Below are 22,970 nucleotides of genomic sequence, written 5' to 3' on the forward strand. Positions count from 1 at the left end.
AGTTATAACACGAAGAAATAGAGAAGAGAGAGGAACTAAAAAAAAAAAAAAAAAAAAGAAGAAGAAGAAGAAGAAAAAGGGAGGAGGTACCAGTAGGTACTTATAAGAGCTTAATGCTCAATACTATCAGAAAAGGTTATGAAGGACTTGAGGCAGAAGCCAGTAACCTTAGATCCCTTTATCTTTACCGCACCAGAAGACATGTGTTTGACGCATCCTCTTGTAACATCTGATGGAGCCAATGGGGACCTCCTGAGGCGACAGACGATTGTGTACGTATACCGACCACGACGCTCTCTGCTATAGACTTAGCAACTCTGTTTTTAAGGTCGGAAACATGAGAGATCGTCCATTTTTCAAAGCGATGTAGAAGCTCCAGTATCTTCAGAATCAGAGGTGAGAGCTCAGGAAACCTGAGAGGATTCAACAAAGCTTGGCGTACTTCAACAGATGAGGCTTCAAACAGTATTTTCTTGTAACGCCATTGCTTGAACAGCCCATAGTAAAGATTTCAAATCTGACTCCATTTTGGAGGAGGAGCCGGTAAGGGCTTGACGACTATGCTGTAGGGGTTGGCCGTGATCATCTCTTAAGATCCAACTGGAGCCATTCACCGGACCAGCGTCAACCCAAGCCATTCCCACATTGCACTTGACCATCTCGGAAGGAGGTTTTTCCCATGCATCTACAGAAGAGTTTGTAGATTCCAGTGCCATGTGTGTAGCTTGGTCTGGTTGTTGAGCCTGAGTCCAAATCTCTGCCTCTTCTAAAGCTTTAGCTAAGATAGAATGTGGCGTAAACCTGCTTTTTTCAAACACTAGGGAATTTCTCCCTTTCCAGAGATGCCACAGGATCCAGGGAAAGGCTTATAGGTTATCTTGATCATTCCGCTGTTTCTTAGTTCCTGCTACCAAGTAATGAAGGTTCAGAAAAACAGAAGATTGGGAGAAACCTGCTGGCGGGGAATGAATTCCTGCCAAACGCCAAGCTTCTACTGCAGTGGGACAAGTAAACAGGACATGGCATATCGTCTCCGATGCTTGACCACATGCAAGGCAGGTTGTATTATTGTGTAAGCCTCTTGACTGAAGTCGTTCAGCTACAGCCAATGCACCTGATAATGCTCTCCACAAAAAGTGTCTGATCTTAGGAGTTGTCTTGAGTTTCCAAATGCTCTTTCATGCATCTACTAACGTTTATACATCATTTATAAATGTAGCTAAAAGTCTCAAAGTTTAATGACAAACATACATTAGGCTATCAAATCAAAATACAACAGATTTTTTTTTTGAATGTAAAATTTATCCAATCAAAACATTTTTACATCAAGTGCTACTGTTTTTGACGTTTACATAATCAAAAATCTATAAGTAAAGAAGAGAATCCCGCATTTGTGCTTCATGTTCTTGTCTCAAACCATTTGCTCAGCCCTTCCTCTAGATATCTCTTGCCTTTACCTTTCACAAGTAGCAACTTCAAGCAGATCAACTTATCAACTATTTTTGTAATAGTTCTCTCATCTTTTGGCTGTTCTCCATGCCGACGATCATTCCGCTCTCTACATATACTATGTGCCAAAGCTTTTATGTATGTGTTTTATGCAACAAATTTTTTCACTACACATAAACTTAACTATGCATGTGTTTAGTAAATCTGAACCTGTTTAGAGAATCATGCCTACAATTTACAAAATTTATTAACGTTTTCAGAATGATGTATCCATTATGTTGGTTCAATAGCAAAGACAAGGTTGGTTTTCTTTTAAAAACAATCATGGCCTTATTTCTGTACTCTCAACTCATTCACCTTTTGAGTTGTGTCTTTATAAACTCCAATATCTACCACTGTACTAACATGCAGTCACATTTGGGAGTTCAGACTACGACAAAATCAATGAAGATGCCCCTACTCGCACGTTAAATGCAAAAACCATCAAAATAATATCGGAAAAGAAAGCGAAAAAGGCATACAATGTTCAAAAATAACGATAGTACTAATGGTACAACCAAGTCTCCTATTTCTCCTACTTAATGGTATGCTGAAAACAAAATGAACATATAAATCATAATATTCAAATATTGCAATGCATCAAGAGTATCGTAGAAAACAAAATAGCAAAGTGTCCTTGTTACCCACTCCTTAAGGTCTTGTTTGGGTCTTGTTTCTTGATGGGTATCGTCCACAGAAGATCTGAATCCGACTCGACTGTGATTTTCTCCCCTTTAACCAGATTAGATGTACTTACTAATCCACCAAACCTCATCTCAGTGTCGGCTTTGAGACGATAAAACATGTATAAACCATAGTTAGATCCATATGGATACTAACGATGCTTTTAAGACAATGATAAAACAGAGCGATTTGATGCTAAAATATTGCAGGATGTTACTTACTGAGATCCCATTGAAGGCCTGTGGTTGTAGTTTTGGCAGATGGAGCACCGATAGGGATGAGTCCACAGTGAGGTCCTAGGAGAGAAGGCTGAATATGAATCTCATGTCGATGAATCTTTGGAAGGAGTTGGATGAGGCAATCATCAGATAAGAGAGTTATCTTTGTATCTGGATATCGATACAAGACGTTGAGATTACCGGCTTCATGATCAAATCTTCCCCCGAGTGCCCCTGTAGCAAGAATCTGGAGCTAGCAGAATAAAGAAAGCAAAAAAAGTTAAAAAAAAAACATATACACACAACACCAAAAAACAGAGGTTTTCTCGGCTAAGAAAGATTACTGAGATCAATGAGATGCTAACTTACTTTGCTGCTCTCTTGATTCAAAGGAGAGTCACGGATAAACAAGATGCATTTATCAAGATCAGTGGTATCTTGATCATGAGATTCATCTATAACTTTAGTTCCCTGAGAGAAAAAAGTAAACACCAAGAGTAGAGAACAATCAAAAAGCAGAGAAGCCAAGTTGAATTGAATCTCACAAGGACACCATATAATGGGATTCTTATAAAACACACAAGAGAAAGCTTACCAAGCTTAGATAAAAGTGGAGGACATCAGGGCGAATAGAGTCCATATCTCCTTTGATAACATCTGGCTTATACCTAAAGACATTCCCACACATTCTCAGAACTATGTTTCTAAATAGGACCAAAAAAAGAAAAAAAACAGAACCACTTTTGGTTTCCAGTTTCAAGAAAAAAATATGTTTACTTAAATCTTTCTCCTTGTGTATATATTCATTTATCAGTTCATAAGAAGACAGAAAAGGCTCTTCTTCATTAGCTTCAGGGGAGACCAATAAACCAAAGTTCTTTTCCTTTGAATTAATCTCACTAAAGTCTCATAATTTGAAGAATTATTTCAGAAATCATAGGGATTAAGCTGTGAAAGCAACAAAGGGGACCTGTTACGAATGAGGAGAGCGTCTTCACGAGGGAAGAAAAGAGGCAACTCATCATAGATACGATTAGCGCCTCCATCAGCACAGAGGCGGAGTTTTGCTATAATTTCCAAAACTAATAAATAAATAAAAAATTCCCAAAACAAAAAAACAGTCTCATATAATACATAATGATGTCCAAGAGAGAAGGAAGGTAACCATGTTCCCAAAGAAGAGGAGTGAAACGAGGTAGATTCTGGTTCAGAACAATGAGAGCGTATCTCTTAGCTGAAGCTTCGTCGGCCGGAAGGAGAAAACTTGAAGAGTGAGACATTACTTCCATGGCTGGCTGGATACGGTGAGAGACAGAGAGCGATTTTGTGTTCACATTCGTTGATTTGCTGAAATAAATAAATTACCTAAAGCGAAGAGACAGAAGGTTGACTTTCCCAAGATTGATTAAAAAGGGCGAAGCCACGTCTTACTATCATGTGACGTTAAACTGGCGTTTCGAGAATTGTTTTTCTCTAACCATGAAAAGGTACAAAAAGAGTATAGAGATAGATATTTGCTCTTGCAATAAAAAATAAAATTATAATACCATCCACAACGGGGGATTATAATGAATCCTTAACACATACTCCTAAGCAATTACGATTAGAATAATAATATAACACCTAAATAAGCTAAGGAGGAGTCCGTAATTAAGGATTAAAATCAGTCGGTCCTTGTTGACGTGGAATCTCCGTTCAAGCCTGACGTCCTCAAAGGCAAGGTAGCTCTCATCACCGGAGGCGGATCCGGAATCGGTTACGAGATCTCTTCTAAGTTCGGCAAACATGGAGCTTCCGTCGCCATCATGGGACGCAGGAAACAAGTCCTCGACGCCGCCGTCTCTGATCTCCGATCCCTCGGGATTCAGGTAACCTTTCAGAGAAGATTTCCGTTTTTGATTTGGGATTGAATAGTATTTGATTGCTTGTTGAATTGCTTGGAAGATGACGTTCAATTGGGCTTTGCGTGTCTATTCACGACATAGGATCAGTGGAAGGAGGTTTTGTTTTACCCGGTGATGGTGCTGCCACCTATAAGGTACATTTCAACTTACGCATCTTTTTCTCATCTTCTTCTTCATTGCACATTGTTACCATCACTGTTTGACACATCAACGTCTATTGCAGTTTCTGCAGTGTATTGAGTTGCATCTTTTCTTGTGATTGTTTTGTAGGTAGGTTTTAGAATTGTAGTGTTTCGTCCATTCGTTGGTGAAGTCATTGCTGCAAGGTTCAAAGAATCTGATTCCAATGGATTGCGCTGTGAGTACTACTACTGTTGTGCATAATGATTGCTTATACGTTTCAAGAACATCAGCTATCCACCTGTTCCAACTGAGCGAGGAGATGATGCAAAGCCTTTTGCTCCTATGGTGGTCACTGTAAGTTCTCATTCTCTGAAGCTATCTTACTTGTATTAGCATATAAATAACAAAACTAGTTGTATAAAGCCTCCTAATTTCTCCTACTGAAGCTATTCCACTTGTGAAATGGGCAGGGGACTTAATCTCCAAATGTAAGACTTCAGGTTCTTAAACTAGTATGTTTTTCTTAACATAGGAAGTTGGAATTAGACTCCTTTCCCATGATTCTAGGATTAGATTCCTTAATTTTGATTTTATCTGTGTATGGAAAAATATTTTTCTTATATATATGTGCAACTCTTTTGTCCTGCTCTCATGGACTTGAGAGAACACTACCCTCAGAACTATGCGAGTGTCCTTAGCCAACCAAGTATACCAAGAAGACCAGCATCAAGTACCTTCGATTTTCTCTCAAGCCCTCCGAATCAAAAGGTTAAAAAGTGTTAGCTTCTTACGCTCATAGCAATCAACAAGTCTCTATTACACTTGTCTCACCAATGTCAGCAGCTACACGATGAGCACACATCACTCCTGAGACAAGATTAAGAAAATTCAAGAGTTGTGTTTTATTCCTAAGAACTCCAAATTGGAGAACACCATTGGAGATGAATTTTGATTAGGATCCTTAACTATTCAAAAAAAAAAAAATTAGTTTAATAATGCTAAGGACTCTAATGGTGGTACCACCATTGGAGATGCTCTAAGTACACTACTTTTTTTTTTTTAACAGGCAGTAAACTACATAAACCTTCTCTCTTGCGAGTCAAGTGTGGTGTGCCTTCCCGGCCCATTAAATACGTAGGCTCAATGGAAAAAAAAAAAATGAAGAAGAATCCGGTTTGATTCTGATTTGGTTTGGGGTGGTAAGGTTTAAAGGTTTGACTAGAACCAATATGTATATAACATTCCACACGTACGAGAGTTGGTGGCCTGGTGTGTTACTACACAGCTTTGAACAATCTAAAAACCGGATCAAACCAAACATGGTCTTGATCAAACATAAGCCTTTTTAGTATTATTGTGCAGGAGAGAGAGAAAGAGTACACATGAAATATTCAAAGCTTTAAAGAAAACTAATCAGTTCATGCATGGATCATAGAACAAACAAAGGTTATTCACATCCAAATCCAACTTATGAGGACCGTATAACTATAAGAAAGCATAAAGAAGAGAGGAGAGCTTCTTTGTGGACCTAACTCCTGCAACGAGCAATTGAGCTGCAACCACGACTATAAGGATTAGCCTGAGCTCCGTTCTGACAGTTGTAATAAGACGCGCCTCTTCTCGAACATGGCACACTGTTCCTCTTCAAAGATTGATAGCTTATGTACTTTGTTGTCGCCAATATTCTTCTGCTGATCTCTGAGTCCATTTCCTCTTCCTCTGCTCCGATACAGTCTGCTATTGAACCGTGGCAGCTTGAGGAGTCATGGACACCGGTCGTGGCCCATTCCAGACCGTCGAGGTCATTGGTGAAGCCGGCTTGGACCAGAGGCGAAGAGATTATGAAGAAGCCGAGTATCATAAGGGTTGGAAACAGAGCAAAAGACTTGGCCATTTTGTTAGTCTTTTTTTTTCTTTCGCTAGGTATATTTTGTGTTATTATTGTTTGCTTGAGTTAATGTTTATATAGACATGGGGAGTGTGGACTAAGTTTTTGTAACAATTTTTCTGGTTTGAAAATGAAAATTTTAGAAAAGATTTATGCAAGCTGAATGTTTTATTAATGGAGAATTGTTGGGAGTGGTTGAATATTTGTTAGAGCCGACACGAATTGTACCAAAACGATTTGATATATATTTTAGCGGTCAATCGTTTTCTCATTATCCATTTGAATTTCTTTTTAAAAAAAAAAAAAAAAAAAAAACAGATCAACATTATCATATTTTCTTAATGATCTGCAAGCACTGAATCTAGATTACACCAAGGCAAATTATAATTGGTTTCTGGTTACTTTTAAGTGGCAAATTGCTCTCTAATTGAATCATCATCATATTGGTTTTAGTATCGTCATTCACTATCTGCATTTTGTCATCTCTCAGGTAGATGCACTTACTAAAAAGGCAATACGTATATTGAAACAAGGAAAAGCTATGATTCGTTTTCTCTTCCCACCCTCCTCAACGACTATGAAATGTAGGAGTTGGGACATCGTTATCCCAAGTAAACACAAAGACAATGAAACCTAACCTCTCTCTTTAACTAATCTAAAATAATGGAGGAACTATTAGACACTATCACTTTCTTTAAAATCCTGAGTTTTGATTCTCACCGAATCAAAACGCGTTTCATACTTAACAGCCTTGACAGAATATCTTTAGATCCATGAATCAGTCATATCATCATAAACATGAATTGATGATGCTAATCAAAGCCAACGACTCATTTAGTCACCGACACTAAAATACAAGATCAACTTTCTGTTTAAAATACAAAGTCTTGTCTTCTCACATACAGTATTATCCCATGGAATTGTGTACACAAAACAAACAACACAGAGCTTTTCTTCTCCTTCTACAGAGTCTCTTGTAAAAGATACGATATGTAAGAAAGCGCTTCATCTCTCTAACTTGCTGAGCACGTCATCCATTGGGGGCAACTCCTTTGAGATCTCAGCCCAATCTGGCATCCCCTGAAAAAACAAAACAGAGTTACTTCCATTACACACCATTTTTCGCAATAAACATGAGAGAAACCAGAGAGGAAAGGTTTTGAAGATGATGAGACTTACTTTACCCGATCTGCGGACACGACCATCTAACCGGAGTATGATGTACACGTCCTCCCCAGGGACAACTCCTTCAGCTATTTGTTGATCTCTTATCCACCTGAAACAAACCCAACGACATCTTCTTTTAAGACTCACCAAGCAAAGTTACACATCTTTGTTTTAATTGAGCAAAAATGAAAGTTTGGACCTTTCCCATTCACCAGGCGAAACAACCTCGGACTTGAACCTGATTTCACTTTTCAGCTTTGACTGAGCAACTACTGATTGAGTCCGTGTATCGAAATCTTCCTACCAATTAAATAATAAAAAAAAAAAAAAAAAAAAAATCACTGAGAATGTTTCTACTCGTTCCAGGATAGAATCTTTTTGATTAATTACCCCAATAGAAGGAAGAGATGTAGCTGCCGTCTTTGAAGAAGCTCCAAACCCTCTTTTCTTCTCCACTTCCGGTGTTTTACGTTCACCCCACACCACTGGAACTAAGAGAACACCTCGTCTTAGGAGCTCGGTTCTGAACCCATCTGCCTTTTGCATCGCTAGTGCCACAGTCTCTTTCTTTCCCGCTAGAATAACCTTAAAAACAACAACGTAACCGATTAAGAAACTCAAAAAGGCAGGAAAATAAAGCGAGATAAGAAGAAAAAAAGACTCACAGGTCGAACTGTATCCCTAAGCTGCACAAGTTCAACAACACGATTGGTTGATAAGCGTAGAGGCAAACGGGAAAGAGTTTCGTCTCGAGTTATCTGAACCATTTGTTCTTCCTCTTTCTTGTTTTCCCATATGAACAACGCAACCAGAACAACGATACCTGCACATTGCTGTTCCAAAACCTTAGTCACTTAAAAGAGAGAGAAGAAGATGTTTATGGACTCCTCACCTCCAATGTTGATTGCAGCATTTCCCGTAGTTTCGAGAAGATCTGGAGCTCCATCACCGCCTCTAACTGCCTGAATCAGTCTTGGTATGGTAAAAAGCGTTGAGATACCAGCTGCTGCTGAAAATGCAAAGTAGAAGAATTTTCTAAAGCCGCGAAAGGGTGCTCGTACTTCGCTGATGAGTTTCAGGTCTCTTCTGAAACTATCTCCAATGTCTTCTCCTCCTAACCTAGCCTGCGCAAAAAAAAAAAAAGTTTTAGCCAATGAGTACGTTCTTCTTTGGGATAGGAGAAAGAAGGAGAGTGTAAGACCTCTTCTTGGAGCTGCTTAAACTCTGGTAAAGCGCGAAAGGATGCTAAGTCAGGATCGTTAAGGATTGTGGCAAACTTGAGATTATAGTCTCTCAAAGCGACTCTCAAGCAATCAGCAGCCTTGTTTCCTTCCCCTCTACCTCAGAGACGAGAGGAGAGTATAAACAATAATCTGATCAGGATCTTTCATATCATATGGTGTATGGTTCGGGAGGTTCTTACCGGTAAGCATGACAACAAGCTTTGTTATAGTAAGCAGCTTGCGACTCTATAGGATTTGGATCTAAAGTCAATGCTGTTTCAAACTGAACAAGTGCATCTTTTACCTGAAAGCCATTCAACAAAAAAAACAACTATAATCGTTACAAGCTAAGCTTTTGGAGAAGTTTCGCCAAACCAACTGAAACATTTTCACTAACGACCACAACTATCAATCATCAAAACCGAACTCTAGAACTAACCCGTCCTCTATTGAAGAGATCGAGGCCAGTGTTGACGCAAGACTCCGCCGGCCGAGAATTTGGAGACGGGGAAGAAGCGAAAACAAGGAGATGAGAATCCCGATTCCGGCGAGAATCGAAAAGATTCGCGCCCCCTGGTAGAAGCCACGGCCGTCGTTTTTTCACTCCCGAGAAAGGGCGGCGGAGGAAATGGCGGTTGAGCGACGGAGCGGTAGCCACAGCCATTCAATTCTCTTCTCCGCTTCCCCCAAATAAAAACAAAACCTTTTATTATGATTTTATCTTAAAACGCTTCCACTTGTCTGAGTCCTCTGTTTTGCCTGAAAATATATTTTTTAGATGTAATATTTTTTTTTAATTTTTTATTTTAACATATATATATATATATATATATTTATATTTTTATTCATAATAACTGAAGATTACATTCAGATCAATCTCTCAAGGAAAATGAAAAACAGAGCAAACACAAAGAGAAATGGGCAATGACTTCATGGCCACTTTATGATTTTATTCAGTCTTTCTTCACTTTAAAGGAGGATCTTCTGAGAAGAAGGCCTAGAAGTGATGTCAGCAACCCAAGCACTCACATGTGGACGCTCCTCAAATAGCTTCTTAGTTGGAGTACCGAGTAAGTACTGAATCACTGGGATATGGTGAAGATCCACCAAAGTGAAGTGATCACAAGCCAAGCACTTTGACTCGCCAAGCCTAGCTTCCTAGTTGTCAAGCACTTTGCCTAACTTAACCTCTTCTTCTTTGACAACGGCTTGGTCTGTGGTCAGACCAAAGAAGTTCTTGAAGATCTGTTCCCAGCCAAGCTTGGCCAAGATTGCCATGTTCTTGGAGCCAGGCGAGAGAAGCTGGTTCCCTTTGTCTGCGTATTCATGCGCTATGTATTGAGTGATTGCTCTTGATTCTGCAAAATAAGATCAAAAAACTCAGTTTTGAGTATTATCTTGCCATGTTCAAAACGATTTAAGACTTGTATACCGAAAAGCTTGAAGTCTCCGTCTTCAAAGGCTGGAACTTTACCAAAAGGCTGCACAAACAAATTTTCAAGATTTTTTCAGACCAACATTCTCTCGCTACTATCTAAATGGAATCTTTAAAATATTAATAATACACTTACGTTACGGGAGAGGAATGGCTGTTTCTTGTGTTCACCATCTTTCTCCTGGAGAGCGATGAGAACTCGTCTCGTGGCTGTAGAAGCAGGGTGCCCAAAAACTTTGATTCCTGCCATGGATTAATGCTGGTTTTTGTTTTTTTTTTTCCTTAAAGGTGAGAGGTCTTTGAGGTTTGATGAAATGAATACACAAATAGAAGGAGTGTATTTTATTTATACACCTAAACACAGAGTACTTATTGATTAGTTAACAAAAACCAAATCGGCGCCACCAATCTTGAATACTCTCTTTTTCAGATGATTATTTAGAAGTCATGTATATGATTCTTAGTTTCTATTGGTTTCAGACTCTAATATTTTTGTTTTGATCAAAGGAATTAAGTTAGTTTTATAAACATTAAAATCAAGAGAAATAATCAACCACCGCGTGATTACCAACCACTATAATACTCTTTTCATCTACTTGGCAAAGTTTGACCTGCGTTCACGTGGATTGTCGGGTGGTCACATTAGTTTCCCCCCCTTCTAACCAAATATTTCATTCCATAAGAGTAACTAATCACCTTTAAGAGCTTCCACTAGAAAGATGAACAGCACTTCCATAAACGTTTTGCTTTTTTTTTACTGACATCGTAAGAACAGAGAGAGAGTTTATACTTGTGACATCTGTGTGAGTTACAATTACAAACTCGAGAAATATGAACACAAAATAATCACCTCCACGGTGTTCTTCACTTCCATTTCTTTCCTGTGAGAAATTGAAAAGCTAATATCACACAAAAGAGTTTAGTGACATATTGATAAGAGCGGAATGGAAACTGACCATGGCGCATGTACACGGACAAAGCTCCCGATTTCAATGTCAACATCCACACACACTTTCGGATTAAAGATGACTGTTGTTTCTTTATCTCTGGCCGCAAGAGCTTGTGTATTCTTAAACAAGAGCGAGTCCTACAAAACCGACTGTGTGTGTTAACTCGGTGCTTACAATCTGATTGATACATCTTCAACGGGTCTAGTTAAGAGATCAAGAGAGAAACCCCAGGAAGGTCGATGACAGAGCATTTGCACACAATGAGCTTTCCCTCCAAGTGTCTTGACATGATTTTTATATCAATATAACTCGACGCATCTGAGTTATGAAATGGGAAATGAGATAAACAAGCAGACGAACTTAAGTATTAACTAACTAAAGTAGGTTACGAATCAGGCATTACCTGCTTGTCCTATTCCGCACTGCAACTTCTTCGTGATTTCTATTTCCATCTCCTTTTCTTGTTTCATGATCTGTTGTAGCTTCCCGTACAGGCTAAAGCCACTGCAGATCAAATGCAACATTAAAATGGGTTGTGATGTTAAATGACTATGTACGATTCTAAGTGTGGAGTCTGAAAGGTGCTGAGAATTTGATTACCCAGATAGTTTGGGTGAATCGAATGAGAGACCTTCCTTGTTCAAAGAGGAAGCTTTCACTGCTTCATTAAACAGGTCTCCAACAAATTGTTTCTTCTGGTTGGTAATGTTTGGCACTGAGCTTTGATAACTAGGCTATGTAACAGCACAAATAGTATCAGGATTTGAATATAGATTCGAAAAGAAGAGGAACTGCACAGTGTCAAAGGAAAGGAAGAGAACAAGACCTCATCATCTGTTGATGATCCACTATCCATGGGTCCAGGAAGCTCATCATCAGTACTATCACTATCTTGGATGTTTGATGAACTTCCCTTATAAGCAAATTTTAAACATTTTCCTTGGCGTCTGCTGTACTGGAGCAAATAGAAGGCCAATGAATGAATGATATATAAGCAAAGTAGTAGATCAACTGCTAATCCACTGGATAAGGATAAATTACGGGTTTAGAGCTTCTTTTTGTCACTCTAATCTTATCTGGAGGTGGGATTAAAAGCATCGATACTGCATCCTCAGTGTTATCTGATATTTCATCACAATCGTTGGGGCATTCAGCTATTGGATCCTCCTCTATGGCAGCCTGATCATCATCAGGAGGCTCAAAATATTCAGCCATGTCACTTATCTTGGAAGACTTTTCTCCATGAGCATGTGAGTGAAACGAAAATTTTGGCCTCACATTGTCTTTGACAGCTGCAAATACATAAGATACCCAACTCAGAGGATCTCAATAAGTTTATGCACACATGATCTGTTTCAGTTTTCATTTCTCAGTGGTGTCAACTTGGGACGATACCTTTACTGCCTCTCTTGGCTCTGAGGGCAGATGAATGGGATGGTGAGACTGCAGCAATGCCATTCAAATGGAGTAGTGATTTGGCTTCTTTACTTATAGTGGACCAAGTTATCACCGGTTCATCATGTGGCACCTGAAGGCAACAATAATCATCGTTACAACAAAACATAACTACATTCAGTCAATACTTATATACAACGAAGTCAAATATTAGATAATAACCTCATCATCTGGCACACTTTCATGAGCAAATATGCATGTCAAGCCGTCTCTTGTTGAAGAAGCAAAATAAGTCTCCTCAGGGGAATCAGGAACTTCTTCAAGAGAGGAAGATAACTTTCTTGGCTACGAATAAGAGTAAAATCTACCATCACCATTCAATTCCATTATTCCTCAAGACAACAAGAAGCTAGCGAGAGAAAAAAAAACTCACGGTTGCTTCGAGAGATATATAGCCGGTCTCTTCAGCATAATTTGATTCACCACCACAACCACCTGGGAAAGAAAGAACACATAAGCAAGCTCTTTCCTAAAATGTAATCTACCAAATGCAAAGATAAGGCAAAACCTATGAGTTTCTCGAGCTTTGTTTGAAGTAGTAATCCTCTTCCCTGTAATATTCAAGCAAAGCTGTGAGTAAACTACAACCTATTTGGGCAAAATCAGATCTAGAGACTGAACATTGCCTTGTCACTTGGGCACAACATTTCATCATTTTCTCCCAAACTAACATCGACGTGCTCTTCCTCTTCCTCTTCCTCTACAAAGACCAAAGAGCAGCTTTAGAATCAGACAATAAACACGAACATCAATGCCCACTCAGTCCTCACCAGATATGCTCTGATCAGAATCTGGGTTTCCCTGAAAATTAGCAAACCGGAAAATCAAATGAATGTTTGGGAGGAAGAAGTCGAAAAGCTTAACAATTCAAAAGGGTGTTTGGACAGTCACCGGTAAGTCGCTTCGCCTCCACATTCGTCGCCGTTCAATTCGATCTCGCCTGTGTTCGCCTGTGATTGGATTTGTAAATGGGCTTCTCTATTCTTAATAGTATATTTCATTGGGCTATTATTGGCCCGATTCACTAAAACCCTCCCACAATTTTTAATTTGTTTTTGCATCCCGTGTTTATAACTAACTAGAAAATCCACCTACAACTCCTCGATTTAACATCCTAGCCCATGCATGAGATTCGTGCAACATTTTAATGCCTGCATCGTCGCCTAAACAATAATTTTCTATGAAACATCTAATCAGCTTCTAACGATTTTTAGAATAATTAAAAGTAACTAATAATAACTTAACTCTTATTTGAGTTTACTGAAAAGAAAAAGTAATAATTAATTACTAATTTATTGTCCACACATTAGTGCTGTGTTTAATCACTTTTGGATGTGTATATATATATATATATATATACTAGGGTAAACCCGCCCTACGGGCGGGACAATACATTAAAAATAATATAGAAACATTTTATATATGAAAGAGCATCTGTAATTATAAATGTATTTTAATTTTATTTTGTTATTTTCTAAAGATCATAAGTTTGTTTACTTTGTTTAAATACGTGGTTTTACTACTAATATGTTTCTTAAGCGAGTTTTATAAATTTAGGATATTTTCTATGAAATTTTTGAAGAGTAGATTTATAAATATATTAATTTTATTTCACTCACACATCAATGATTTTACGATTATCAAGCATAGCTAAAATTTGAATATATATATATATATATATATATTATATACATGAAAATATATTACTTTTTTACATATAATTACTTTGATCTAATATGTTTTCAAGAGAGACGCCTTATTCCATTGGACAGAACATAGTTTTACAAAGCAGACCAACGGAAATATAATTACTTTGATCTAATATGTTTTCAAGAGAGACGCCTTATTCCATTGGACAGAACATAGTTTTACAAAGCAATATAAGTGATCCAATATGCTTCAAAATCAATGAAACATAGACCTTAGAACAGGGACGAAAACAAATATAATGCTTAGGTTACCTATACTTTTTGGCGGTACATAGTTTCACTTGGAATTCACTTTAAATTTGAAATAAGCATCCATGAAACAACAAATCAAATAAAAAATGGGAGAGTTAAGATTTGCGTTGACCTAGGGACTGACAGAGACGCAAACGATCATCAACAAACTTTTTTCTCCCTTTGCAGATTTTTAAGCACAAAACTGAAGTAAATATAACATGGGCTGACCTTAAAAACAAAAGAATCCTTTAAAAGTTAACATGGTCTCGTGTCTTTCCTTTAAGATTCATTTCCAGCAAAATCTTTTACAAAAATGTAAAGGCATCTCATAATGGGTAAACCTAATTGGTAATTTCACAAATCATGAGGACCAAAATAACTATAACATGGTCAGTGCCCTTTGAAAATCAAAGAAAACGTTTAGATGGAGATGGTACTTGGAAAAAATACCTCTCGACAAAAATTAAGAAAATATGCAAAGTGTGTTCCAGGAATGGGTGGAACCCATTGGTTAAATATTTGGCTCTTATGAGCTTTTCGTTGCAGGAGTTGAAATCCTCTCGTGATTAACAACCTCCTTCCCAGCGTTTTGGCAGCCCTCCGATCCCATTGTCGTTAAAGACTTCAGATTTTGGCCACACTCCTGGAATATCAGAATATTTTTTTATTGATTGAGATCTAAGGTAGAGGGAACCATAAGCGATATGACAGGTATGTAAAAATAAACAGACGTACCTGTGTTAACATTGCCAATGATAACTTCTTCACCATATTAAGATTTTTCGGATTGGCAGCAGAAAGGTTCATATAAACTATCAAGTGTGACATGAACAACTTCTGGTAAATCTGTTGGCACAGAGCATTAGCAATGAGAAACACATCGTATGTGTTTGAGAGAAATGAAACAGTCATGTAAATGTATGACTTAGGTGTTTGTTTCCAAGAAAGCCAAGAATATGAGACAAAGTACCTGTTATTTGTTTGGCTTGGGACTTGGTAAGTTTCGCTGCAAAACCTTGAGAAGCCATGTCCATAACTGTACAGCACTCCCTTTACTATAATCATGGGAACAAAAAAAGCATGAATCTAAGTATGAGTTGAGACATTAATATAAACTTGGGAAAGAGAAACAACTCTTACATACCTTCCAAGAAGTGACCACAACATCTGATGATGAGAAGACCAGCACTTAGCTACATAACAAAGAGACTGGAGAGTACAGGAAATACAGGCTACAGGCTACAGGCTACAGCATTAAAGATGGGAGAAGTTGAGGACATTAAAAAAAAGAATCAGATCTTTATTCCACAATGGTCTAAGCCAAGTAAGAGCCTTTTTTCAAAAAAGCAGCATATCGGGTCCGAGGCTAAGTAACTACCATATCCGCGAGTATATGGATCTGGTTCATCATCCTTATCGAGTCCAAGATCAAACCCTAAACCCATCTCTCCCTGTTCGTGATTTGCTTACTTGATTTCCGATCAAGCCGGTGACGAAACTGATGAAATCAAAAGGAACAATCAAAGAGATCAACAAACAAATCTAAATCTTCATCGATACACAAAAACTCTGGAATAAAAAATGATAATCTATACATGAACAAATGTAAGCTAAGTTAACAAACAAAACCAAAATTGAAATCATTTCCCAGAAACCAAAATCGAAATCATTGTTATCACTGGGATGTTTGAAAAGCTAGTGATTGAGAGGATAATACTGATGAAATCCAGGGGTTAAGACATACCTTTTATAGTCAAAAATTCTGAGAAGGGAAGTAAAGATCTTGTTAATGAGTCCATCGAAGGTGACGATTGGAAACGTTACGTTTCCAGAATTTTCTATCGGTGAGTTTGTATGGCGGAGTCTCCAAAAGGAGACGTTGTTTACAGAATGTCTAATTTCGACAAAATTAATCAAAGGAAAAGGATTGATGAATTAGCCATTTTAGAGGAATATATATACTCAAGAGATTAAAGAAGAAAATGACTCTTCGATTCGTCGTGGAAAAACACTAAACCCTTTAAAAAATTTGCGGCTGGTGCTGTCTATGGAAAGCAGAGTTTATAAGCGCCTTAATAAAACGTTGTGTTTTTTTAAAGTGGACACGTGTCAGCTTGACAGCATCCGAATTAGTGAGGTGTAATCCAACGTGGAGGCCCTAAGGAGACAGCAAACTTAACTTTATATATATATAAAGATATATATATATAGTTTACTCTAATCCTACTCCATTTTATAATGGAAAATTGAATAATGAATAAAAATTAACTTTACATATGTGTTAACTTTAGCTGTTTTCATATCAATATATGTGTGGGGTTTTTTCACATGTGTTAATTTCATAGCATCAAAGAGTTTTACTTTTGTGGTTGTGACTGTTTCTCTTGATGTTATGAGCATATCAGTTGGTTTCAGTACAATATTCTTAGGTTTTCCCTTAAGATCAAAAAAAAAAAAAAAATCTTAGGTTTTCCCTATTATTCGGTCAGTGAGTCTATCATAGGAAATCTTTTATAGCTATTTTATGATAACGACAGCGGTGCCAACATTCACAACTAGCATAAATGGCTCAAATAATATTCCTCAGTTTTAAAAGTAAATTACAAAAAAAAACACAATTATCATATATTGGGAATAACTGAAAACACCAACAAACTAAATATCCATTATATAATATATATATATATATATATACTAGGGCCGGCCCACCCTACGGGCGGAATGTGAACTTTAAAATAATTTTAACAATTAGAGTAAACGTTTAATATAAATTTTTGTCATATAAGAATATATATATTAGTTAAATTTTGTATGTCATTGAATTTGAATATCTTTTAGATCCCATTCAGAAATTTGTGATCGAAATTTAAATTTCTATAACAAAATACAAATGATTTTAAAATTATATGGAAAATATATTTTTAATATATATACATATATATCGTTTACATTAAATACATAATATATAAATCTAAAAAATATTTAAATATAATGTATTTGATATATATATATATATATATATTGCTTACAGCAAACTAAATTTTAATTTTCAAACAACACTTAGGAACTACTAAAACGATTTTACTTTTGAATTTTTATTTATATATATTTCTTTCTATCAGAATATGCGAATGAATATATTTTTAACCTAACAATATTATAGATGTACTAATTAGTTACTTTTTTCTAAAAATATTACTATTATATTTATGTGGTTATAATTATGCCAAAATAATTTCTGATGTATTGATTATATTTTGTGAGGTTATGTCGCACACCACTTGTGTTGATTTATTTTAAATATATTTATTTTATTTTCTGTAAGAATAAAGTAGTAGGGTATATTATATCAATACTATTAATTCAGAAACCCCTTTATGAAATTATCCATACTCTTACCTGGTATATTAATTTTTGTGCCATCAGTTTTACTTTAAAAATTAGAAGTCATTAAGGTACTTTAGAAATGAAATGTCGACCACCTAACTTACCTAAATACTAATGAATAAACAAATATCCTAAAAAAAACACTGACACTATAATGTAACCCATATAATTAATTATCCTTATTTCAATACTAATGAATAAACAAATATTAACAATATAACATTAATTAATACTATAAGTCATTCGATATTAATTCACAGACCAACCAACGGATTTTTCCAATCATAGTAACACCATGTAAACCTCTCAGGTATAAGTAGTCAATTATATATGATCACTGGTACAGAACCTGCAAATATATCATTTGATTTTGTTTTTGTCAATGGCAATGTAGAACTCTCACATATAAAGAGAACAAACTAAAACAATGGTAAAATCTTGTTATGTGGACTTTTAATAGAAATAAATATTCATATAAACTCATTTAGTTGGGTTTTATATAGGTTATTCGATTTAAAATTATATATTAAATGTGATTTTACTTAAAGATAGTTGAAAATCATATTAACCCATTTATATATATATATATATATATATATATATTTAACAGAATAAGTTTCTCTCAAGCGAAACAATAACACAACCGGCTTAAGGTGTTAACACCTGCTCTAATGTTTTGAACTTCTTCCACAGAAAGATATCTGAAAATATAGAACCAGATAATATCAGAAGACATACACGCATTTAAAACACAGAACCAGGAATTAAGCAAACAAAATGTCATCTTTTCAACTATGAGATTTATTTTACCTAGAAGATCCATTTTCATGATGATAAGTGTAACGTTGAATCCCCACCATTGATGAATCGCTAACAGTTTTTTAATCATCTCCATTGATGGCATCAAATACTGCGTTCAGCCTCTTTCTTAACTATCTAGCTCCATCGTAAAATTCTTTTGAGCTATTAGATTAAATAAACAAAAGCTCAGAAGAGAACTAAAAGCTTTTAAGAAAATGAATCAGCTAGAGAGGGAGGAGGAATCAATACAAATATTTGTGAAAAGTAATATATAAATTCTTTGTCACAACATATATATCATAATCAGACTTGCATAAAACTTTGAAGAAAACAATTCCGAAAAAAAAAGTTTTGAGTTCAGCTATGACTATGAAGGGATGGTGGCATAAGAGATAATAAGGTGGAAATAAGCAATTAAGTCGAAAAGACTAACCTTGCCATCAACCAAAAGAATATCAAAGCTCATGAGCTCACCATCTTTCTTAACATTTCGGGATTCACAGAAACGCAAAAGCCTTGCCTCAACACGCTACCTGGACTGTCCCACCTTCAATTCAGATAGATGAATCTGCGAAAGAAGCCACTATCAGAAAGTATGAGTGAGAGATTTAACAGAGAAAAATTTTCTGAAAAAAAGAGTTTGGACCTCGAGTACAATTCGGCTGGATTGATACCAAGGTTCTCGAGGACGATTCGGCTGGCTTGGTTTGATCTCCATTGTTGCTCGAGCTAGTTCATATGACAGCTGAAAACTTAAATACCAAAACAGACAAACACTAATGGTTAGAAAGTATTTTGCAAACTGAACGATCAAAAAGGGTTTATTTCTAAAATCAAAACCATAACTAAATATATAACAAAACATCAAAAGGTTCGCAATTGCAAAAACTTTCTGGAGGAAATTCAATTAAACACGAACAATATGTGTTCAAGTGAAGGAATCAAACCTCTATTTATACAGATCATGGCACCGCCTCTAAGATAGTAAGAAAGCTTTGAATACAATTCGAGATGGAGCTAATAAATGGAAATTATGAGGAAGCCTTAACGTCATCAGTTCACCGCCGCAGGAAGGGGAAAGAGGATCTTCGTTTCGTATTAGGGTTGGTGAGAACACCTTTCATTTTTTTCTGAGCAATTACACAACCCCATCGGGCCCGACAGAACAACTAACTCACGGCCCAACAATAAAATCAGGAGAGAAAGCCCACATTTGTCAACGCTTAATAAAAAGCAGCATCTGAGACACGTGTCAAGCCGTGGACGATCGACTTTCCAGCCTGGATCCGACGTGGCATCATAGAAGAGAGGCAAACATATTTTTATATATATAGATATCTTTTTTGTTTATTTATATAAAATTGTGACCACTTTCAATTTAACGTAAACTTAACCAATCTTACTTTATCTAATTTATGTAGCATTAGCAAAAAAAAATATTATCTCTTTTATTAAAACACAATCACCCATTTTTTCATGTATGATATTTTTGATGAACCTTTGAAAATTTTATATTAATAAAAAATATGTCAAAATATCAATATATTTACCAGTGTCAAATATATCACAAATATCTCTGTAACAAGAATGATTAATTAATTAATTTAAAATTTATTAAAACAAAAATATTTTGCATATTTTTGGCATATCTTTTTCTAGTCTTTTGCATATACTTTTAATTTAATTATTAACATACCATTTAATTATATAAATCGTACAAAAATCATTTTACTCTATATTTAATAAATACTACAATCAATTCGTAAAAAACACAAATAAAATTATATATTAAAATTATATTTCCTTTTATTAAAATCGAATCATTTACTTTCATATGCAGTATTTTAGTAGAGCGTCTTTAATTCTTCTTCACGATTGTACGTTCTTCCAAAGCTATTGTTGTTGATAACAAAACCATTCTTGAGATGGTTTACCGGGTAAACATTAGAGGCAAAGATATTTCTCCATCTGAAGACACTCCTGGGCTTTATAGGACGTGGTACAACGACCTCGTGTACAGTTCCGCGCGTGGAGACAGTCTCTGGGACTGTTGTCCCTGAAACGATACACTCTTATGCGCCGGAGGATGTTTATAAGATCCATGATGAGTTACGAACATTAAATATATCACGAATATTTTCATAACATCAATAGTTAATTAATTAATTTTAAATTTTACTAAACAAAAATATTTTTGCATATGATTTTAATATAATTATCACTACTTTTATTCTCTGTTCTAAAAGTCGGCCGCCTAGTCGCTTAGAAATTTAATTTGGTATATGAAATTTGGCTTTTTATTGTATTTTCTTATATATATTGAAAACATTATTTTAATAATTGTTATTGGAAAATATTTTAGTAAAAAGAAAAATTTGAATATATGTATATTTTAAATCAATTTTTGATATAAATCAACTTTTAATTATTATTTTGATTTGAAATATGTATATAAAGTTTTTTTTATGATTATTTTAGACAAAAAATACTTTTAGGTAATTAGATTAGTCCATTTACATATATTTTAAAATTGGCTCAAATAGATAGTTTATCATAATATAATGGACTTCCAATTTTTATTATTAACACTCATTACTTTTTTTTCTTAATATAATGTAATTCATGTTTCCAAACAATATTATATTTTTTATACTACTATTCATGTTTCAAAACAAACTTTTTTTTTTTAACTGTTATCTATATTTCCAAACAAATTTCATTAAGACTACTATTCAAGTTTCCAAACAATCTCAATGTGTACTTCAGCTTTAATAATATAGATTATTAAAATTAATTAAGGGTACATTAATCATGTACATATGCGTTAACTTTGATAGCATCAATTTTTTTACCTTCATGGTTGTGACGGCTTCTCTTGATATCATGTGTATCTCAATTAGTTTTGCTATCATCTTCTTCGGTCTTTCATACTATTCGGTCAAGCAGTCTATCCTAGCGGGATCTATTACTGCTATTTTATGATAACCAGAACCATGCTAACATTCACGACTAGTATAAACAGTTAAAAATAAGTATGCCTCGGTTTTTAATTAATTAACATGCCTCAGTATATTTACCGTGTAAAATACAAAATATATCACAAATATCTTTGTAACATCAATGATTAATTAATTAACTAAAAAATATTTTGCATATTTTTGCTTTTTTTTTGCATATATTTTTCATATATTTTAATTTAATTATTAATGTACCCTTTGATTATACCTAATCTTATAAAAATCATTTTACTCTATATTTTAATAATACTAAAATTAATTCATACAAAAAATATAGATTAAAATTATATTTCATTTTATTAAAATAGAATCATCCAACTTTTTCATATGTGATATTTTTGTGGATCATCCTTAAATTATTTTATCCTAATACGAAAAATATGTCAAAATATTATTAACTTTTATGAACATTAAAAATATCACGAAGATTTTCGTAACATCAATAGTTAAGTAATTAATTTAGATTTAACTAATTTTTTTTGCATATACTTTTTTTTATTATTATTTTTTATTATACAAAATCTTATAAAAATTATTTTATCTTTTATAAATATTAAAATGAATTCATAAAAAAATTAAAATAAATTATAAATTATATCATTTTATGTCAAAATTATATCATTTCATTGGCTCTATTCATTTAAACCCTCCCACATTTTTTAAATTATTTTACATCCCGCCCTTTTGGAATTGTTTAGGAATCGATATCATAACTCCTCAATTTAACATTCTAGCCTAGAAGAGCAGTGTAATTATTCTTTTAACAATTACAGAGTCACGAGAGAGAGAAAAAAAATTTAGACAGCATTTTAAATTTGTTGACCAAAGGACAAGTCTTTAAAGTTAATCAAGGGAAAAACGTTAGAAGTGTGATTGGTAAAAGGAAGTGTAATCCAGAGTAAAACTATTGGATGAAGTAGGAGGAAAATAAAAATAAGTAAAAGAAAAAATTAAGAAAAAATGAGCAGAGAAAAAGTATGTGAGAGAACATCAACTTCTACTCATGTTAAAACAAGTGGAAAACTTTCTACCCTTTTAAGTTTTTTTCAGCTGAAAGCATATGGAAATTATTTTCATTCAACTTGATTGGTAGTAATTAAGTGGAATACAGAGTAAAAAAGATTTACTCCAAAAGTGTCATTCAATCATACCTTTTTTTTTTTTTTTTTGTCATCTATATATTTCATTCCAAGATCATAAGAGATCAAAACATCCAGTTAAGGTACAAACAAAAGACCAACACTAAGACTCTTCCACGAACAAGTCTACACCTCTTATTTTCATCCA

At 35.0% G+C, this 22,970-nt stretch overlaps 4 protein-coding genes, 2 long non-coding RNA genes and 1 pseudogene across 11 annotated transcripts; 1 reads left to right on the forward strand and 6 right to left on the reverse strand.

Moving 5' to 3' along the window:
• Window positions 1–1,916: 1,916 nt before the first annotated feature.
• LOC106397835 (thiamine pyrophosphokinase 1) lies at window positions 1,917–3,886 on the reverse strand. Of its 2 annotated transcripts, none has more exons than XM_013838458.3 (6): window positions 3,556–3,886; window positions 3,361–3,457; window positions 2,986–3,058; window positions 2,760–2,861; window positions 2,394–2,637; window positions 1,917–2,274 (listed from the first exon to the last, which is right to left on the reverse strand). In XM_013838458.3, the coding sequence occupies exons 1-6, from the start codon at window positions 3,677–3,679 to the stop codon at window positions 2,129–2,131; spliced, it is 786 nt and encodes a 261-aa protein (XP_013693912.1). In that variant the 5' UTR covers window positions 3,680–3,886; the 3' UTR covers window positions 1,917–2,128. The 2 variants fall into 2 exon arrangements, with proteins under 2 accessions (XP_013693912.1, XP_013693911.1); XM_013838457.3 differs by having other exon boundaries at window positions 2,394–2,643; window positions 3,556–3,882.
• Window positions 3,887–3,956: 70 nt separating this feature from the next.
• Window positions 3,957–5,067, forward strand: LOC106398405. Of its 2 annotated transcripts, XR_002660753.2 has the most exons (4): window positions 3,961–4,258; window positions 4,335–4,428; window positions 4,565–4,771; window positions 4,888–5,067. It is a non-coding gene; the product is annotated as an uncharacterized LOC106398405 (long non-coding RNA). The 2 variants fall into 2 exon arrangements; XR_002660752.2 differs by having other exon boundaries at window positions 3,957–4,258; window positions 4,565–5,067.
• Window positions 5,068–5,742: 675 nt separating this feature from the next.
• Window positions 5,743–6,517, reverse strand: LOC106397273 (protein RALF-like 1). Its single transcript, XM_013837856.3, has one exon. It carries the CDS (start codon window positions 6,309–6,311, stop codon window positions 5,946–5,948), a length of 366 nt encoding a protein of 121 aa, XP_013693310.1. The 5' UTR covers window positions 6,312–6,517; the 3' UTR covers window positions 5,743–5,945.
• Window positions 6,518–7,092: 575 nt separating this feature from the next.
• Window positions 7,093–9,439, reverse strand: LOC106401041 (protein LOW PSII ACCUMULATION 1, chloroplastic). Its single transcript, XM_048764505.1, has 9 exons — window positions 9,135–9,439; window positions 8,896–8,999; window positions 8,674–8,809; window positions 8,365–8,596; window positions 8,138–8,295; window positions 7,863–8,057; window positions 7,672–7,772; window positions 7,485–7,581; window positions 7,093–7,385 (listed from the first exon to the last, which is right to left on the reverse strand). Exons 1-9 carry the CDS (start codon window positions 9,357–9,359, stop codon window positions 7,311–7,313), a joined length of 1,323 nt encoding a protein of 440 aa, XP_048620462.1. The 5' UTR covers window positions 9,360–9,439; the 3' UTR covers window positions 7,093–7,310.
• A 78-nt stretch (window positions 9,440–9,517) lies between these two features.
• LOC106401042 lies at window positions 9,518–10,887 on the reverse strand (annotated as a pseudogene).
• LOC106401039 lies at window positions 10,843–13,505 on the reverse strand. 4 transcript variants are annotated; one of them, XM_048764503.1, is made up of 14 exons: window positions 13,427–13,505; window positions 13,306–13,336; window positions 13,162–13,235; window positions 13,044–13,086; window positions 12,909–12,970; window positions 12,698–12,815; window positions 12,476–12,608; window positions 12,122–12,372; window positions 11,907–12,035; window positions 11,681–11,814; window positions 11,484–11,584; window positions 11,307–11,398; window positions 11,087–11,217; window positions 10,843–11,011 (listed from the first exon to the last, which is right to left on the reverse strand). In XM_048764503.1, the coding sequence occupies exons 5-14, from the start codon at window positions 12,944–12,946 to the stop codon at window positions 10,945–10,947; spliced, it is 1,194 nt and encodes a 397-aa protein (XP_048620460.1). In that variant the 5' UTR covers window positions 12,947–12,970; window positions 13,044–13,086; window positions 13,162–13,235; window positions 13,306–13,336; window positions 13,427–13,505; the 3' UTR covers window positions 10,843–10,944. The 4 variants fall into 4 exon arrangements, with proteins under 4 accessions (XP_048620460.1, XP_048620461.1, XP_013696909.1 ...); XM_048764504.1 differs by having other exon boundaries at window positions 13,162–13,229; window positions 13,427–13,503; XM_013841455.3 differs by having other exon boundaries at window positions 12,698–12,820; window positions 13,427–13,499.
• Window positions 13,506–14,725: 1,220 nt separating this feature from the next.
• LOC106399873 lies at window positions 14,726–17,123 on the reverse strand. The gene is made up of 4 exons (XR_002660333.2): window positions 15,623–17,123; window positions 15,449–15,533; window positions 15,214–15,324; window positions 14,726–15,121 (listed from the first exon to the last, which is right to left on the reverse strand). It is a non-coding gene; the product is annotated as an uncharacterized LOC106399873 (long non-coding RNA).
• Window positions 17,124–22,970: the final 5,847 nt, after the last annotated feature.

This window comes from Brassica napus, chromosome C8 (assembly GCF_020379485.1).
Source record: "Brassica napus cultivar Da-Ae chromosome C8, Da-Ae, whole genome shotgun sequence".
Lineage (NCBI taxonomy): Eukaryota > Viridiplantae > Streptophyta > Magnoliopsida > Brassicales > Brassicaceae > Brassica > Brassica napus.